The 21,135-nt window shown below is 33.8% G+C and overlaps 1 protein-coding gene across 1 annotated transcript in view; it reads right to left on the bottom strand.

The window, feature by feature from the left end:
* The window catches only part of LOC113509255 (nephrin), a 530,072-nt gene that overhangs the window by 118,462 nt on the left and 390,475 nt on the right, over positions 1 to 21,135 (bottom strand). The window contains exon 7 of the mRNA XM_052902625.1: positions 19,043 to 19,203. Within this exon, the coding sequence (XP_052758585.1) occupies positions 19,043 to 19,203 (161 nt within the window). The remainder of the gene's footprint in view (positions 1 to 19,042; positions 19,204 to 21,135) is intronic.

Raw genomic sequence — 21,135 nt, 5'->3', positions numbered from 1 at the left:
GAAATCGAAAATCGATGCGGTAAAACTTTTATTTGATCCAATTTGAATAGACCTAAAATGGTGAGCCAGTATTTGACGCTCGAGTGCCTTTGGAGAATCTTGTAACTGGAATATCGGCCGTCCACGTAAGTGATACTGGCCGGTATCGGCTCACAGGTGCGCTGCACTATGTAGGGTGCATTTAACATTTTTCCAATCGGAAATATTATGAATAGATTTTACAGTCGGGCCGTATATAGTATTTTTACTCGATTATCTAAAATGGATGATGATGATTCTTAGGTAATGTGAGTAGATATATCTTTTGATGAAATGTAAATGTAAGGGCTATAGATTAACAGAATTCCATTAAGTTTTGTTTTAATTCTAGAAGTGTCTACGTAAAGCCAACAATTAGCTATTAAAAACATGCAAAAATATTTTTCACTTTAAAAATTGAACAATTTTCTTAATTCTTTAAAGAAGATTAATGGCGTTTCATTAGCGAAAAAAAGTTGAGCACGTCTTTAACTTGTTGATAGAGAATGTGAAGCCAGACCTTATTTATGCAGAGTAGTGCTATCAGGAGCGTGTAAATGATAGTGCAACCGCTATCCTCGGGGCTTAAATCTCAATATAGCCTGACGTGTTCGCAAATAGCCAGTATGAGTTACTGCCAGCTCGCACCGCAAGTGTCTTTACGAGCTATGCTTAGCCCTGGCAAATAATGAGTGATGACTTTGATGATATTGATAGGAATACTGGATCTCAATTTAGTACGAGATCCTTGCAAATGCTTAGTATGATTTAGAGTTTATCTATAACACTGCATACAGTAACGTACGAAGAGTATTTTTTGTTAAATATGTGAGGTAGGGTATTGAAGGGTGGGATATGGCGTGAATTTACAGGGTACAGAGGAATAACACCTGAGTCGTCAGGAATGGCAACGCATGGGGGGTATCATGGGCGAAACAGTATACTCTGTTACTCGTATTTCCATGGTACTGCTCATGTTTATAGGTGATGGTTACCACTTTCCATCAAGTGGGCCGTCGGCTTGTTTGCCATTCTAAGTTCTAAGTTGTATAAAAAAAAAGGGTTTTCCAAGTGAATCCGCGTGGAGGTCGACCTAAATATACTTTGGAAACCTTAATAATATAATCAAATCGTAACGAGGCATTATCTAAACAAGGGAAAAATTTATATCAGCAATCTTAATAAGAGCAATAAAAGCGAAAATAATAATTTTTTGAAATTTTGTCTGACTGTCTTTCTGTTAGTTCCGGTATAACACAAAAATTACTTCATCAAATAGGATGCGATTTTAAATAAAAATATGGTATATATTTTATTTCAACATGCCAATTCATTGGTTTTCCTACTTTTGAAATCCAAATGTACAAAGTTGTGGGTAAATAGCCAGTTTAATATATCTTATCATGGAATGATAAGCAAGCTGAAGTGGCAATGAGCTTGTCACATAGCTTGAAGAACCGACAACCTATAAGGAAGAAAGGTTCTTGAGTGGTGACCACGTACGGGTAAACGCAGTGTAGGGCGACCCCCTCTAGACGGAAAGACGACCTGATGATGAAATGCGTTATAGGGAGTCAATTCAATTCAATATTTATTGCATTCTACAATATTATTACGAAATATATTAATAATTAATAAAGTATATAACAAACTCTATCGTGCACAGCAATTAGAAGCGAGGAGAGTGTCGATCTTTAAATTTTCATAAAGATTTCAATAATTAAATTTCAATATAATTAAATTCTAATTAAATTCCAAATTAATTTAATGATTTTAACGATTTTTTTTTATTTCCATATGTTTTATTTTAATTTAATGCAATTTAATGTAGTTGTATCTATTTTTCTATCTTTTCAGTCAGTCAGTCAGAGTCAGTGAATGCAGGTGGCTCAGGACTGTTCTTTATGGCAGTATATGGAGGAGGTTTATGCCCAGCAGTGGACGGATAATGGCTGACATGATGATGATGATGGAATGTAAAACAGACATTTTAAAACTACAACACATAAAAATCAACGACCAGGATAAGATTCCACAAAAACAGTTAGGTACTTCAATCGCAGCAAAATTAATAAGGAATAAGTACGAGAATTTATTTATAATTAGTAATTCGTTTAGAAGTTTGTTAAAAGTTACCAGTAATTAGCGTAAAAATTTATAACGAAATATTAGAAAGTTTGATATTGAAATCCTAATTTTTTGTACAAATTCGTTTGCATACTTCTGTCTCGTCTATTAATTACAATGACTAAACAGCTACACTGATAGTTGTATTTCTGTTTTAATAGATATCTAACAAAAAAAAAATATTGAATACGGAGGTACAGGATCTTAATCATTAGATGACTAGTCAGCACCATTACGACTTTAGTTGACGATTATCACATATTATTACCAGAGGGAGACTTTGTACAAAAGTCGATTGCTTGGGTACCTCTGTCTTATTCGTGTTTCAATCGTGAAGCAGCTGTGTTTGCATGGCTATGTTTCGGTTTGAAGGGTGGGATATGGCGTGATTTTACTGGGTACAGAAGAATAACACATGAGTCCTCAGGAATGTTATATCCATGGTACTGCTCATGTCTATAGGCGACGGTTACTACTTTCCATCAGGTGGGCCGTCAGCTTGTTTGCCATTCTAAGTTGTATAAAAAAATATCACATTTTTCACAATTATGGATGATAAATGGGTTATCTAATATGTTATTCTGAATTAACATAAACAAAGCATCTATATAAATAATAGTTTATTGTATCCAATTATCTATAAGGAACTATTTTTTGTAAAGCATTAGTAATAATTACTTTAGTACCAGTAGCGGTAGTTGGTATGGGTATAGCAAAAGAAAACCGATTGCTATTTCAAATAGGAATTAGAATTTTATTCGTCCATTGCTAAACTACAGCAAATGGTAGTCTCATTTACTGTTCTCGCGCACCGCCACTAAAGTGTCTTCATGAGGCGTGCTTAGTGCCAGTAATTACGGGGCGATGACGGACGCAGCCCGACCGACGTTGGCGGTATTCCAGCACGCGATCACTGCAACTCCGAAAATCAATACCGGACCGAGTTGGGAACTTGCATCGAATAACTTCTGCGACTAAGCCGGCCTCATCTGCGCCACTGACAGCCGATAGCCGATAGCACTCCAACAATCTAAACGACAGTTGGAGCGTCGCGGCTGAATTAATTACGTTGAAAAATGTCAAATTTCGCTTCTAAAAGTATTATTTAGCGATCGAAGTTCTGATCAGAGATTAAGGCGCGTCCAATATTTTTTTCTTAAATAGAAAATATTTTATATCTATACACATATGTAATTCGAAATTAATGAAATCACTGTGTTTTTGCGAGCTGCAACTCGCAGTGCGAGGCGAAACGCTGTGACGCAAAGCGGCAAACGACTTCTGAAGACGACTTCCGGATGAAGTCTAAACTATTATAGGAAACGACAAAAACACAATAACTTTACAATAATTTTCCGTTACATATCTATATAGACATTGGATAAGAAAAGAGTTTTAAAAATAAAAATATTTAATTTATTAATGAAATTATAAGCAACAGATACCAATAGGTTGGCTAGGTGGCTAGATATAGGGTTTCGAGTTTCCTGTCTCTTGTACTGGTATATTGTATTTTGCCATGCCCTTTTACTTTTACTACATTTAGGGGATGAAAACGAGTGGTAACAGGCTGTATTCTTTCACCGTCACCATATGTTGCGATTACAAATTGCAGAAATAGTTTTCTCCAAATGTCCTTACGAGTCCGTGGACAAGACGAAGTACCGAGCTGTATCATTCCCCACAGTGCATGTCGCAGCGGCAACCGTTACCCCCATATTAAATTCCTGCAACGCAACCCTCGGACCAACATGTACAGTTTTGTGAGTGGCAAACTTGTGCGCAACAAACCCGAGAAAGTTTCTTGGCTATGCTTATTGGAGCGGTTGTTATTAGCGCGGCTTTGGCCCAAATCAGCAGTTCGAAACGCGTTTATTGGCTCAAATGGATTAGCGCACTTTGAGCGGTCCAATTAGCTAGTATTCATATTATTTCGCACCATTTCCAAGTTGTGTTGAATATTTGTATTATCAGTTTTATTCTCAGACTTTTTCTCTGTCGTTCACTTTCATTTACTTTGAATTTGTTTTATTTTATTTAAGCTAATGTTAGTAGCAGAATGGGACATTTTGCTAACAAATTTTATTAATGTTTTGGTTTATTATGTTACTTATCGGTATAGGAAGTAAAACATTATAATAAAATATAGCAATATATGTATATATTGTAAATTCAGAGTAAAGATAATTAGGTAAAAACAATAAGATATCGTAAAAGTCCTATTAATTTAAATTTAATTAGATACGTTTGTTTGTCTAGGTATAGGATCTTATAGTTATGATGTCTGGAGGCGCGGTAATATAGGCATACAGATCCTATCAGAGAGCCTTACAAATCATATTTAATTATTTATTATTATATACATATAATTAATAACATTAAATTTTATCCTTTTAATTACAGTATTCGTATAGTGCTTTGGTTAATGTCCTTTTAAATTTCATAATTGGCCAATTTTTAATAACTTGACCTATTAAAAATTTGCAACTTCAAAATGTATATTATCAGAGACATATTATTATTATTATTTAGCAAAACAGGCGGTTATCTGAGGGAGTACAGCTAGACAGGAAATCTAGTAGAAAAAGTCATTAATCCCTGTTTCGTTTTATATAAATTTATATTTTTTACGAACATGCACAGTCTTCCTTTACATCAATACATCTTTTTGTTTTTGTTAAATAACTTTCAGGCATTTAAAGATTGTCTGGAAGCAATTGTTTTTAAGAAAATGGCCACTATTGCACTCGTTCTATTTTTAAGAATTCTGTATTCTGTAATTTAAGTTTTTATTCTCTAAATAAATATTTGGCTTTATGTTGGAGGTTATGTTACCTATTACGAATGTTTTACTCAGCTTACGTACTTACTCAGCAGTGTACTTAGATAAAATTTTACATTTGTACGAGTAAAATAAAAGCACACTAAAATGAGGTCAACTTAATAAAAGTCGGTACAAGCGACAATAAACTCAACTTGAGTCGTGGAAGTTGGGCGAAGTTGGTTTTAAGAGGCTTCCACGTTTGCTCGGAAATTATTCGAATGCCAGATAAATAAGATGGCACCGTAAAACTTTTCATTCAAACATACATTAAACGATTTACGTAAACTAATATTAATTGTATTGAAAGAGTAAAGTGGGCCAGAGGAGGCCTAGATTTCTTTTATACAACTATAAATTGCAAAGAAGCTGACCCACTTAATAGAAAATGGTACCGTTGCCTTCGTGGTGCACTGTGATGTCTAGCATCGGCTTTAACCCTTGATCAGGGTAGAGCGAGGTTATCTTTCGGCGCCGTTTGATCGAAGCTTTCACTTTACCTAAATCCTACTTCGCTTTTATGTTCAGTATCATTTTACAGAGTATTAAAAACCTGATCTGGTAACACTGCTTCTGCGTCTTTCAAAGTTCTATTTTGCTCTGGTTTTTCAAATTTAGCTTTTTAGTAATCCTTACTATCTGACGCTTAGAACGACCGCTCCTCTCGTTCTACTTTAAAGTTGTTGCTGCTGATGTTCACGGTTTGTCCATACATTGCTATACCGGAGGACTAAGGTAAGGCATAGTGCATTCGCCTATGCTAATGGCATGCAATGGTGGGACACCATGGAGAATAAACGTTTAACTGAAATATGATTAGCCTATCGTGGCATATGAAAGAGAAATTAACATGGTTTCTATGGGAAATTGCGTGGTCCATTTGTTAGGGCATCTTCAAGGATTAAGAAGCTTTGTTTTTGTTCTTGTGTATTTTACTGTTATAGTCTAATCTATAACTATCTTCAATCGAATTAAGATCAAGTCGGAATCTCGTCAATGAGATGTCAAGTGGACGTTATCATTATATCATTTGACCTCAATTCTATGTGATTTCACAGACTTAAGTGGCTTTCTAATAAGCAGCTTTTTCTTCAGCAAAAAAAAAACCGCAGTTTCAAATGTATTAGTGTAAGTAAATTCTATCAACTGATGAAATAATTACCAAAATCGATCAAGAGTGGGCTATATAATCGCGTAAAACAATCTCAAAAATCTTCTTTCGGAATAAAAGGCTGCAAAAATTTATAGGTAAGAAACTTGACATTTTTCGGTTGCATTTAGGTTACTATGCGGGGCATTACGTCAATAAACTTTGAGAACATGGGCCGATAACAATTTCATTAGCAGCCGCATGACAAGGGCACATCGTACGGCCGCTGGCTCGACGGTCTACCGCCCTACCAGTCCATTGTTACGTATGCATGCGTCCGCCCCACGTACATATGGCCCGACATGATCAACTCCGCAAGGTCCGCTACGGTTTGTAAATATTTTAAATCGTATTAGCGTAGACTGGTCGAGTTGGAAGAATGGCTGGTACCATTTGAAAATTAATACGTAGAATCCTATTAATTGGACAAAAGGAAACGATTTGGGAATTCGTTTTACTCATCGATATTAGAGAGCAAATATATTTTTAAGTTAACTAAATATTTAAGTTAAATTTTTAAATTGTAACTTCAAAAAGAGAAAGTTTTAAGTTAGTATGTTTTTTGTTTATTCACTGCATGATTTTTTTACTGGTGAAATAAATCAAGGTGACATAATTCGTGATCTAAATTAAAAGAAAAATGGTTAAAAAATAAATTTGACAGTTATGGTTTTTTTTTCTGCAATGGACATTAAAAAGGTATCCAGACACGATCAAATTAAAGTGAACTTGTTCTTTTATATAATTTTTGGGCATTCAATGTTATGATGGAAATTTCCACCATTATGCAAAGAAGGTTTAATGCTCTGAAATTATTGTTAGATTTAAAATTTTGTATTTATCTCTATAGATATGTTACAGATACATAGTCATTTGACTATATGGGATACCTAGTATGTAACATCAATATGTAGTTAAGAAATGTAGATATCTCTCAAGATGCACATAACAAGATTACAACTGCAAATAATTATGAAGATTTATTAATAAAATTTGATTGTAGTAACATTTTGAAACACGCTTGTGTCAAATACGAGCAAAGACTTAACGGTTTTATCATTAAACAATTATGAATCCTTATAATTATTAAGTTGCTATTGCCAACAAAAACTCTTTATTAGAGTAACCAAAAAAAAAAACAGGAAAGGACCTCTCACCGTCCTGTGGAAATTTCGATTCGAGGAAATTCTGTTGAAAAACTATAGCATAGAATGTTAAGAATAAAAACCTTCTAATCTTAGTTACCATGTCTTATTAAATAGACAATATCTTAATAGTCTTTACTGTTGTCATGGTAACTAAGGACTTATCTACTACTAGCACTGTATTATCGAAAGCTGTATCAATGATATCTCTATGATGAGGTATAAATACGAACGTATCCATTCCAAAATCTCGAAACAAACAGTACCAAAAGACATCACATAGGACTAAAGCTGTTTCCATTGTAATTTAATTATCGAAGAGCCTGAATCCAAGTAATAGAATCGTAAGAGTATATACTAACAATAGCTGCAACATTTTCAGAAACAATTCATCCACATCAAATATTACCTAATCCAAAGAGAGATTGAACAAAATGATAATACTCATAATAGCTGATCCGCCAAAGGTTATTTTGCCTCTTACCGTTGCCTATTGATAATTTTTTTTTATAAAACTATCCTATCGTTAACATTGGAATAAATAATAAATATTTATATAATTAAAACAAGTTGCACGGTTTCCGAGATTACCGTGAACTAACATCGTGATATGGGGGGGGGGGGGGGAAGGGATTGTCAGCGATGGAGTTCGACATTGCTAGCAATATGCCCTATCAGGTCGACCTCCACGTGGTTCCCCCTGGAAACCATCGTGAACAATTCTTGTTGAATTCGTCACGATGGGCTAACTGACCTACTTCATCCTCATCTATCATCCCTCACTGGTGCCCCGCCGGTGTATATCGATAGCGCGGGTGGGGTTACCATTCCATTATCACCCATTAAAAAAAAAAAATCGTGACATGATACGTTTGATAAACTAAGCAGTATTGGAGATAAAACAACATGTAAACGATATGTGAACACATTGTATTTCTACTTCATCATCAAATAGTGATAAAACATTAGTAACTATCAAGATTACAAAACGTCTTCACTATGATTTTTAAATTATTTTAATTTTGCTTTGACATGATTGGTGGTTTTGTGTAAGTCATGTTCACTAAAATTCTAGAAAGGCGGCGGCATAGCGAGCCGGGCTATCGAGTTTCTTAAAATATTGAACAAATAGTTGAGCGAAATGATGGATAATCTGTCATACTTGTGAATGAGTGCTGCCAGCATAAACTGGTCTGCTCTGATCATTGCAACCAGAGTTCGAAAAAATCAGATTTTTATAATAAATATAAAAAATCCGATTTTTTTATATGTACCCGATATAACTATATAAGATATATATCCCGGCTAAGAAAAAGAAGCGAATTTCATTTTGTAAGGGGATTACACGTTAAAAAATGTGAAAGGAATTTGTAAAACACAATAAGTATCAAATTATTACTACATTTATTATTTAAAAAAAAAACTTTTAACAAGTAACAAAAGAATTAGTCTTAATCGACCGAAGTGAAAAACAATAATAAGTCAACGTTTGTTAAATCTTTCGATTGTCACACTTGCGAGATTTCCCTAGAAAGTGATAATTGTTAACGCTAGGAGAACCAGGGAATCCCCATATTTTTATTACTTCGTAAAATAAACCTTATATTACATGAAGTTAAGGTTTGAATTTCAAATAAAAAATTAGCAGTACTGGTAAGTTAAAGGGGATTTCCCTAAATTTAAAGGAGGTAGCCATTATGGGAAACAATCTAAATTATACTGAATTGTAGTTTTTCGCTACGTGTTGCCAGGGTAAACATTAGTCTTCAAAGTTTTTAGTTCAGAAGATAGGAAAAAATTCAATTGATATTTATCAAGATAAAAATCAATTTATATATATATATATCGGCGATATATATCCTGATTGCAACTGATTTATTTTGTTGATTAGTTTCAATTATATACTATATATTTTGAATTTTATTACCTGATACTGCTTAGTGATCTGTATTCACATAAATTCATTATTTATATAATTAAATTATATAAAAAAAGCATAAACGGAGTTTCTTGCCCATTCCTTTTCGCTGAAATTGCGTTGAAATGGATTAGATACCGAATGGGCGGTGATGAAAAAAATGACTATTCAAAAATACTTAAATCTGAGTTTACTTGAATGTTTTACTTTTCTTTATTTCTGATATTATTTTAAAAGGACAAAGAATTATACATAAATGTAAAAGAAGAAAAATTCGAAATAGATTATCATACCGAGTCTCCAACCTAGAATGGTAACGGTAAATTATTATTCTACTTTGTGGAGAAGGACCCGCGCCCGCAGGCTGATGCGATTATAAAACAGTCTGCTTTAACAGTCTATCGATCAGTTATTAATCTGATAGATACACAATTTATTAAGACGACTGCGTTTCAATATATATATATATATATATATATATATATATATATATATATATATATATATATATATATATTACAATAGATCCTGTCTACCTAGTGAGGTAATAATAATAACTTTATTTTCTTAAACAAAATTAGCCTATGGTATAATTAGTGATTAAACGAACTTACCCAAGTGAAGTTCTATCACAATTATACGAAGCGCTTCGTCCGAAGAGATTATTATTTGTAGAATATAAACAACATGTAGTAACGTACAAGTGACACCGCCCCTGCACTATTGTTGAGAGAGGGATTCCCCCTTTTTCCTTTTTCTTTTTATTCCCCGGTAGGTACATAGTCTACTTAGCCCGTTCATTTCATTTCCTGTTCATTAAGTTCAGAGTTAAAAATTATTTAAAACTTATGTTTGACCATTGAAATATTTTTTGGTACAGTTCTGATGGGTATAATTAAACTGGGTCGGGAGGGAGTATAATCTCTTCGGACGAAGCGCTTCGTATAATTGTGATAGAACTTCACTTGGGTAAGTTCGTTTAATCACTAATTATACTTCGCGCTTCGTCCTCGAGATTATTATTTGTAGAATATAAACAACATGTAGACTTTGAGAGTTCCAACCAAAAAATATTATCAATGAAAACACTTCTTTTATGATTGTATGTTTTATTGGATTACAAAGTGAACAAATAGAACTAAAAATTAATCGACATTATGTTATTCTACTATTAATTTATAATAGTACATAATCTTTTTTAATCATCACACAATTCGATAAACATAATATTATTTTTGATTATTATTAATTATCGGCTTAGCAAAAGACGAATTATCTGTATTAATCATAGGCCTACTGTAAAATTTGGCGAAAGCAGTGGAGTTGGCATTCCAGCCGCAGCAGCTCCATTTAAGTATTGTATCTACACTGACACCTAGAGAGCGTGCCCGGGACGCGGCGGCATGTCGCGTGCTGTGCGCAGAGAGTACAAATATGTACGTCCAGTCCACATTCGTCTAATGTCAGTTTCACCCATCGGCTAATAGTTTGTCTACCGCTTTGTGAGGATTATCAGAATTCCTTAGAAGAATTGTTCTATTTAAATGACAATCTGAAGTTTTTGCTGGACTGATAGCAGAGTTTTCTAAGAAGAAAGGAAGAACAATAATCGGTTGCTTAGAACCTCTTCGTGACGTTTTAAGGAAGTCAGGAATTTTAATTACTATATGGTCATTGAAAAATTCTATATTTTTTATATCAATTTTGGATAGAGTTTGTATTCTATGAGCTATCGTTATTGCTATTAAGGTAATGGTTCTCTTTGTTAATTTATCTAATGATAATTCTTCATTAGGCCATAATGTGCTTAAATGATCTAAAACAGCATTGGTATCTCATGTAGCGTTATACTTCGGAAGAGGAGGTCTCAATCGATATACTCCATTGAAAAATCTTTCTATACTATCATCTTTTGATAAAATAGGACCTAAAAGCAAGGATAACGCCGAACTTTATTGAATTTAATGTTCCATATTGATAACCGTCATGGAATATCTGAGTAAGAAAAAAAAATTATGATAGGAATCGAAGCTTTATAAAAATAAACTGAATTGTTTTTACAAAAATTCCACCACTTTTTTAAACAAGTATCATATTGTCTAATTGAGCTATCAGAGAATGATGCTAACATTATATCTAAAGAGGCTGGTGGAAAAATTCTCCTGGATAATGCTTTCCTGATAACACTCCTGTAACCAAGGTAAGCGTTGAGCCTACACGTTGATAACTGGAACTAAATAATAAAACATTATCCGTAGGATAAAAAGTTATTAATTCAGAGACAAGGAGGTTTCTGAATAGTGGGTACCACGGTTGTGTAGGCCATAGAGGAACAATAATTATACCGCAAGCTTTATCAGAAATGATCTTTCTAAGCGTCTTAAGAATCACTGCAAATGATGGAAAGGCATAAAAGTAAAACTTTTGCTCAATTGATTGTGAATGAATTAATAGCAATTACGTCCGGATCCCTATGCCATGTGACATAATTTCACATTTTTTGTTTATGCGATTTGTAATTCGATCACCCTCTGGTACATAGATTTTTTTTTTTTTTTTTTTTTTTTTTTTTTTTTTTTTTTTTTTTTTTTTTTTGTCAACTGGTTAAAGGCCCAATCAGGCAGTCCCCACTCTATATCTGGATGGATTTGCGTGATTGATCATGTATTATTGATGCATGATCTGTAGACTTAATATAGGAAGCGAATATAAAGAGCCTTCTGTTCTCACACCATTGCCAAATCTCTTTACTTATTTGAGTAAAATGAGGAAATTGAATGCCATCCATACGATTAATGTAAGATATTACAGTAGTATTATTGTCTATTTGTATTATTTGACAGTATTTGGCAATTATGTGAATCTCTGGCAAAAACTTTTAAGGCCAGAAAACGCAGCGAGAAGCTCCAGATAATTTATATGATGCTTTAGTTCATCATCTGACCATTGGTCGCTAGCAATACTATTACCATAATTAACCCTCCACCCCGTAGTTGAGGCGTCAGAGTAAATTTCAATGGCATACGTATCATCTCTGATACGATGATACACAGAGCTATCTATATTATTTAATCACCATTGAAAGTCAGAATATACGGAACTAGGTATATTCCTATACTTATCATAATCGTTATGATTTTTTAGATTAAGAAATTTTGAACGCTCCAAATCTTTAGTGCAAAATCCTCCATACTCAATGGCTGGACAAGCCGACACGAGTAAAGCTACCAGTTGAGCAAATTCCCTGATTAAAATACGTTCATATTGACAAAAACTTTCTGATTGAGATCGAATTCGTAATCTATTTTCGAATGGTAAGCTTAATTGTAGACTGTGTGAGTCTACAACTATTCCCATAAATTTACAAGATAATGAAGGCTCAAGGTTACTTTTATCCTGATTAATTGTAAAACCTGAGGAAGATAGTAGTTTGGAAGTCATCTCAATATTTGTCAAGCATTGTTGATAAGAATTACCCAATAAAAACCAATTATCTAAGTATAAGGTAAATAAAAAATCGCCAGTTTTTAAAAGTCTAGTAATCGGCTTCATTAATTTAATAAAAATGTAAGGTGCGGTAGCTAAACTAAATGGCAAAACATTAAATTGATATAATTTATTGTCAAAAATAAATCGGATATATTTTTTAGATTCATTATGAATGTTTATTAAAAAATAAGCGTCTTTAAGGTCTAATGTTGCCATATAGAAATCTTTTGATATTAATTTTAATGCAGTTCGTAAATCTTCTAATTCTTCGTAAATAAATATTATTCGTATATGATCCGTCTGGATAAATTTATTTAATCTCTTGAGATTCAATACGAGCCTCATTTTGCCATTAAGTTTTTGTATTATATTAAAAATATTAGATATAAACCGCCCTTATAAGGTATACACTCTGAAACAGCGTCAATTTGTAGAAGATTATTAATTGCATCAATATATTGATATTTTTCTGAATCTGTATGATTCTTGATAAACAGGTGACGAAAAAATTATTTTGTAACCCTTAATCCATGAAAGGATCAAGTGAACATTTGTGATAATAGACCATTGATCATAAAAGTGTGTTAAACGACCTGCATACTTAACTGGAATATACGTATCTAGTAACGACGACGTGGATGTTGTGTCGGAGGAGGTGGCGACGGCGGCTGCGGTGGTGGTGGAACCCACGACGTCGCTATGTGCCCAGCCGGCTGCGTTGGGAGAATCAAGGGTCATGCTGCGGCAGGCTGACGGAATCTCGCTCCCATGCCCGGCTGCTTGCGTGCCGGTGCTGGAGCTCTCCGGTTTAAAAGCCTTGAAGGAAGAATGTCGGTTCTTCTTGGCAGGTTTTTGGTACCATCAGAAACCACCTTTAGGTCTATGTCTGATTTGTTAACAGCTTCGGTCGATTTTATTGTTTCAGCCAATTTATAGCCAAATAAGAAGGTATCAACTTTTGTGTTTGTAAGATATTCCTTCATATCCTTCTTTAAAGCACTTAGAATGAAGTGTCGTCTAGTCATGGAGTCGCTATGCTGTATGTCACACATTAGACGGCTGAGATCCATAAGTTTTTGTAAAAGTTCTTTATCTTTTTGATTACAATTAAGCTATGTTGAAATAGCTTGACCTAAACAAGATATGGCTGAAGCCGTTGGTTTCTTTTTTATCTCAATACCTTTATCACGCGTAGTAGCTAGTTCTGGAAGCTCTGCTTTTTATCTCGGGATTTATTGTGGGAGCACTACAAGTAAGCAGTTAGCTGGTAGTGGGTATTTATTTACTAATTATTTTTTAAGCTCTTTACTAATTCCTTCTTGGGCGATGTGTTGAAATCGCAATGGCAATTCTTTATGGACATCGCTACCATAATTATTAGTACACGTTGGATCGACTCCAAGAATTTCTAAAGTCTCAGTATCTAGCTACTGAGGCTCCACATTTGACGGGCCTGGACAGTTTTGACCAGCGTCTTGATCCGTCATCGGATTATTTTTTACTACAGACTCCCTACCGTCTGGATACGTTAACGCATCGTGAATCACATCTACATCGTCTGATGGAAGGTTTACAGTCTCTGGTTCTAGTATCTCTTCCTCAGGAGGATCTATTAACCAGTCTACTGATTCCGCTATTAATTGAGGCGTCTCTGACATATGCATCATATAATATATAAATATATGATGTGTATATGCATAAATTTATGCAATTGTATAAAAAAGTATAGTATGTGTCGAGTTCGTCCTGATAACGGCTCTGGGTACATACTAACATTGTTAACGTGGATACGTTAAAACCTAATATTTTTTGTCTCCAATAAGCATTATTGTTTATACAATACCCACACACATATAATCAAATAATACATAATAATCAAATAATACACCCCTATAATCAAATATTCTCTATAACTGAAATCAAAAGTAACGACTTCTCTTTTATATATATATTGCCAATAATTTATTTAAAAATATTTTATTAAAAATGAAATATATTTATATTTATTATATCCTTTTATGGGTGTTATTTGAAAATGCGATATATATCGAAACACGGCTGTTGTGTACAATTCCCGCTGAATTGCACGTCAACCATTTCGTTTGAATGCGGTGATATAGCCCATATGACTATCTCGATTGCATTCTTCTGGAGACAAAAATTACTTTTGTGTATAGATATAGTTTTGAAAATAAATACCTGGTCTACAACGACACTATGTAATGTTGAATGTTGGGTCGTTGAGATCACTACTATTCCTTTTTGGCATCTTTTTTTTTTTTTTTTTTTTTTTTTAACACGACAACGCGATGTATTATGTGCGGAGCGGTGAAGCACTAAATTGCGAATGAACAGGAAATGAAATGAACGGGCTAAGTAGACTATGTACCTACCGGGGAATAAAAAGAAAAAGGAAAAAGGGGGAATCCCTCTCTCAACAATAGTGCAGGGGCGGTGTCACTTGTACGTTACTACATGTTGTTTATATTCTACAAATAATAATCTCGAGGACGAAGCGCGAAGTATAATATAGCTATAACTCCACACTAGGCAAATCAAAGCAAGTAATTTAACAGTTATAGTGCGGCGAACAGGGTTAATTTAAATATGTGACATTTAATGTGAGTTTGAAAATGCGTAGGTGTTTGTGCGTGTGTGTTTGTGAGCGTGCGTGCGTGCGTGCGTTCGTGGGTGCGAACGTGCGTGCGTGCATGTGCGTGCGTGCGTGCGTGGGTGCGAGCGTGCGTGCGTGCATGCGTGCGTGTTTGCGTGCGTGCGTGTGTGTGTGTGTGTGCGTGTGTGTTATGTGTGTGTATGTATGTGCGAGTGTCTATATATGAAGGTTAAATACTAATTAATGTTGTAACACTATAAGTGTATAGGGCCGATGAGAACGTTCGATCTGCATGGATCAGTGCGCGTTAATTACGACTCACGGCACATTTATACCGGGCATTAATCCTGTGCCGTTTTAATTACAATGAATGATAACCTATCCGTCCTATTACAGTGAAACTGTACGCGGAATGGTTGTTAGTGATCACAGGAATATCGAATGTGTTAAGGCATCATTAATTTACTGCGAGACATGTGTATGTACATTGTTTTTAATCATTGTTTTATTAGAATTACGATCGTCCCGTCGTCTGTTGTTGCGAATATTTTGACTTGGTAAAAGGTATCTGTAATTATTAAATATGCATAGCACGATGAAATCAAATCATTAATTTTTTAAAGAAATATTTAAAAAGTGAAATTGTATAATTTTGTATAGGAACGGTTCGAAATACATCTTATAATTCTATAATAATATTCAGCTGTCAAATTAGTATGGGAAGCTTTTTTTGCTTTTCAACTCATCATATTTTTTGTGCAAAAAGGTCTACTTACGCTCGAGTAAAATATTTCCTTATAAGGAAGCTAATGTATTGGATTTTCTGTATCGTCCCGATAGTGAAAAGTTTGGGATTCGTTATTAGTGAATGATCTCGAGTATGATACCTCTTTTATTTTTTATATTTTCCCAGGAATTGGCTATTCCTGGGAAAATATAAAAAATAAAAGCTGAACATAAAATGTAATAATGTTTGAAAAATTAATTATTACTATATTCAAATTATATTCCTTTCCCGAGGGTGTCGTAAGAGGGCGAGAGATGGGCAGCAGCGTCCCTCTTAGAACACCTTCAAAGCTGTTGCCAATCCGCCTGTCAAGTATGGCGACTACTGGCAAAACCCCCCAAGGGGGAGGCTTATGTCCAACAGTGGACAGTCAAGGCTGAAATGATGATGATGATATGGGAATGAGAAATAAAATAAAATCGTTTGAACTGCGAGTAGTTAGTCTTACTGCGAAAACTCACACACGACTCTTTGTATAGTTCGTTTTCTTTGTCATTCTTCGTATTATATGAAGGAAATATATTATTTTTGATTCTTCGAACAACATAATGACGTACCTATGTAGTTCCGGGAACCGATAATCAATTGGAAATACGGTAGCCTTTTATTCCGACCTTACATTAGCTACATTATACGGATCATATATGGGTTGAAATTATAATGAAGAACGTTACGAACTTCAAAAAAATATTATTTCTAGTAAGAGCTATTATTAATCTACAATTCTATATATCTCTAGCTAAAATTCCGGTATTTTTTTTTTCGATAAATACCGATTATGGTGTCTTCGATAGATACGTCATCACAGAACCCGAACAATGTATCAATTTAATGCGTTCCCTTTGATGGAACTCGATACCTGTCTATAATTAACACGCTGCCTGGAATATATTCCAGGCGGGCGCTTATCATTCATTCACAGCCTCCTACCATAATTTGAATCGGACATGCATGGCCGTCGTCTAATAGCTCCACGTCTATCGACGTCAACGTATACCTGTCTTTAACAGAATTGCTTCTAATAAAAAAACAAAGAGGTACATGTGCGTGGCGGTTTTTAGATGACTGGTAACAAACATTTCTTGTCTTATGCTTTTTTTTTTAAATTAAATATTAATAAATTTATATAGTATAACTAGCTGACTCGGCAAACGTTGTTTTACCATATACATTATTTCTAGAACTATACATGAAAATTTATCCTACTACAATTATTATATTCGATTGCCATCTTGCAACCCTATTGCGGCATATAAAAATCGCGATTAAAAAACAGGAGTAGATCGTAAAAGCGATTGAATCTGTATGTATTTTTCTATGTTAAATCATAATAAAAAAAAAATAATAAAATTTTTTTACAAAAAAAATAAACAAATTTGGGTTGGGTCACCCTTATCATTGAGGGTTACGAAAAATTTACGATGTTAGCCGATTTTCAGAGCTAATCGATATGCACACAAAATTTTATAAAAATCGGTAAAGCCGTTTCGGAGGAGTTTGGTAACAAACACCGTGACACGAAAATTTTATATATAAGATATAAATTAAAACCGATTGCTTTTCAAGCATTACCATGAACAGATTTGCATTATATCTTGCACTTTCCTGAAGTCAAATTTTAATGATCAATCATTATAAATTTGGAAAGAGTGTGTGTATGAAGTATGGGCCAGTATCTTACATTTATAGTAATAATAAAAAAGATCCTTCAGGTCTATTATAACTTATAAATAGACTAAACAGTGTTTCTAGGAATTTTATAACTTTACTCACTTCTTATATTACTAATTATCCAGGTATATAATATAGAACTATCACTTTTGTACAAAAAGTACAACTAATGCATGTTTAAAATTTGTGCATCTTGCACGAAATGACTGACATATAATATATTACCGATTCGATTATAATATTAAATTATTTATTACAACTTATTATTATTTTTTAAAAAATTTAAAAAGTTTGCCACGTGACTAAGATTGTTTTTTTTTTATATCTTTAGTATAAATTTTTAAGGTAGCTCAATTTAATATGTAAAATTGATAGATTTTAAACACTCATAATAAACCCTCATGTACAAATACTACAACCTCTTTTTGAAAGAGCTTGTTTCTCCTTATACAAGCAATCTTTTTTCTATGCAACTTGGCATGGCAAACAAGCTGACGGCCAATCTGATGGAAAGTGGTAATCGTCGCCTATAGACATGAGCAGTACCATGGACATAACAGAGTATACTGTTTCGCTCATGATACTCCCCATGCGTTGCCATTTCTGAGGATTCAAGTGTTATTCCTTTGTACCCTGTAAATTCACTGCCATATCCCAATGTTTGATTAACAGGAGATACCAAATCTTTGTATAAAAAACTAAATATTTTATTATTATTAGAATAGAATAGAATAGAAAACATTTATTGCCAGTAAACATACAATTACAATATAAAATATAAATAACATAAACAAAAAGTGGCCCATACTAGGCAAAAGGAACCGGCTCAGCTGATGCTGTAAGTGTCCCAGTGCAGTGTAAACAGCTGCACAGCGCTGTTTTTCAGCCAGTCCCTCTCTTAACAAAATATAACCAAAGTGCGGGGTACCACTATAAATTGCTTCTTACAAGAATTATTTTTATATTATATATATATATATATATATATATATATATATATATATATATATATATATATATATATATATATATATATATATAATACTACTTTATTATTCAGATTACAATTTGGTCCATTTTGTTAGTAACAATTTCCTTACAAACTATGTTAGTAAAAAAGAAAAGCAAATTAATTTAATTAAAGCAGTTCACTCAGATGTGAGCCAGCCGACTAGATCAGTATCTGAATGAAATGCCCAATTATAGGCGAGTTATATTATATTTCTCGCCTATTACTTTTAGAATGCTTTTACCTTTAGAATTTATATTATTATTAGAATTATTAATCTCTATATTACTCACCGTTATTCTTTTCAGTTGCCTCTTTCCCTTGTGCCACGTAATGACGGCTGGCGGACGGCTGCCAGCCGACTGGCACGCTACCTCGTACCGCCGCTCAGCTGTTAGCACGCCGCCCTCGCCCATCTCAGACGGTTTTTTGATCTCTACTGTGAGAGGCCTCACTGTGAAAGGAAAATAATTTACTAAGTAATTTATCTTTAAACGACAAATATGGTCAAATAGTCGACAAGTAAGTATCTTTGTAGAGAGTGTAAAAGGGATTATTAGTAGTAGAGTTTAACAGCCCCATTGCTAGTACTATCAATATCAGGTCGATCTCCACGTGGTTCCCCATGGAAACCATCGTGAATAATTCTAATTGAATTCGTCACGACGGGCTAACTGACTTGCTTCATCCTCACATATCATCTCTCACTGGTGCCCCGCCTGTGTATACCGAGAGTGCAGACGGGGTTGCATTATTATTATTATGCATTAAAAAATATCTTTGTAGATAAGTATCGAGTTCAACAAAATATTACAAAATTTAAGATTAATATGAAATCAACAACAGCGTAAGTCTAACCAAATGAAAAAAATAATATAAAATGTTGTTGCACAAGAAAAAATCGACTTTAATCGTGAAAAAACTAATTATTTTAAAAACTCAACCACTGAACCGATTTTGTTTAAATTTCTAAGGGACCAACCTGAAATTATTTCCTTTCAGAAAAAAAAAATCCAAATCTGTTTATAAATAATGGAGTTATTAAGTAACAAACCTAAAAAAAATGTAAACAAATTGAAACCTTTTTTGTAAGTCAGTTAAGAGCAAGATCAAGCATATGTCGCTTCACAATAAGCAACATTATGTTCCGCAAAGAAATGCCAGATACCAGAGGGAGACTTTGTGTTTCTACCGTGAAGCAGTTGTGTTTGCATGGCTGTGTTTTGGTTTGAAGGATAGGATATGGCGTGAATTTACTGGGTACAGAGGAATACAGTAGTACAGGGTACAGTAGAAGAGGACACCTGAGTCCTCAGGAATGGCAACGCATGGGAATATCACGGACGAAACAGTATGTGTGTGTACTGTTGTGTCCATGATACTGCTCATATCTATAGGCGATGGTTACCACTTTACATCAGGTGGGCCGTCAGCTTGTTTGCCATTCTAAGTCGTATAAAAAAAAAATATGGTGACCTCAATCGTCACCAAATAAATATGGGAGCAACAGGGGATTAATCTTATAGATTGCAAGAAGAGTTATTGACGTCGATTTAAAATTGGCAAAGTCATCATAGTTATTTAAAAATATAGGCGAATTAAAATATTCCCTTTATTGAAATCTCTTAACAAGATTCTAATTTGCGTAAAAAAATACAATTGTTTAGTCTATTTGAAATGAAATGAAATTTATTAGAGATTATTACAGAGAAATAACACCTGAGTCTTCAGGAATGGCAAAGCATGGGGGTTTTCATGGGCGAAACAGTTTACTCTGTTATGTCCATGACACTGCACATGTCTACAGGCGACGGTTACCACTTTCCACCAGGTGGGCCGTTAGCTTGTTTGCCATTCTAAGTTGTATAAAAAAATTGCCAGAAACATTGTAGATAAGACATTGCATTCGTCACGTTTACAAGATTTTCATTCTATTCCATCAAATGGCATGCAAATATTAACCACTGAATTTACATAGGTATAGGTTAATTTTTAATTACTACATTATACAATACACAATACATAAAAATCACTACAGGTACCAAGTGCACACTTTGGCTCATGCATTATAAGTAGTCAATGAAGCTAATTATAAAATAAATAAAATTGACAGAATTTTAAGTAATATTTAAAAAATAGTAGTTATAAAAAATATTTTAAGTAGTCGCAATATATAAGATTTATTTTTATTAGAATAAGAAAATAATAATCTCAGAGAATAACTCAAGTTTCTTTTTGTTTTCTATTTAATTAAAATATATAATAAACGTTCATTGTAATTTTACACGTAAACCTTTGATTTGGTAAAACGTAGCATCTTTGTTTTAGTAACAAAGTTTTTAGATAACCTGAAATATCCTAAAAGTCCCAAAACGAGGGAAAATTG

The sequence above is a fragment of the Galleria mellonella genome, unplaced genomic scaffold (genome assembly GCF_026898425.1).
Source record: "Galleria mellonella isolate WM207_F2 unplaced genomic scaffold, CSIRO_AGI_GalMel_v1 utg93, whole genome shotgun sequence".
Taxonomy (NCBI): Eukaryota; Metazoa; Arthropoda; class Insecta; order Lepidoptera; family Pyralidae; genus Galleria; species Galleria mellonella.
Note: the sequence above shows the minus strand (reverse complement) of the source record. Positions and strands in the feature narration are given on the sequence as shown.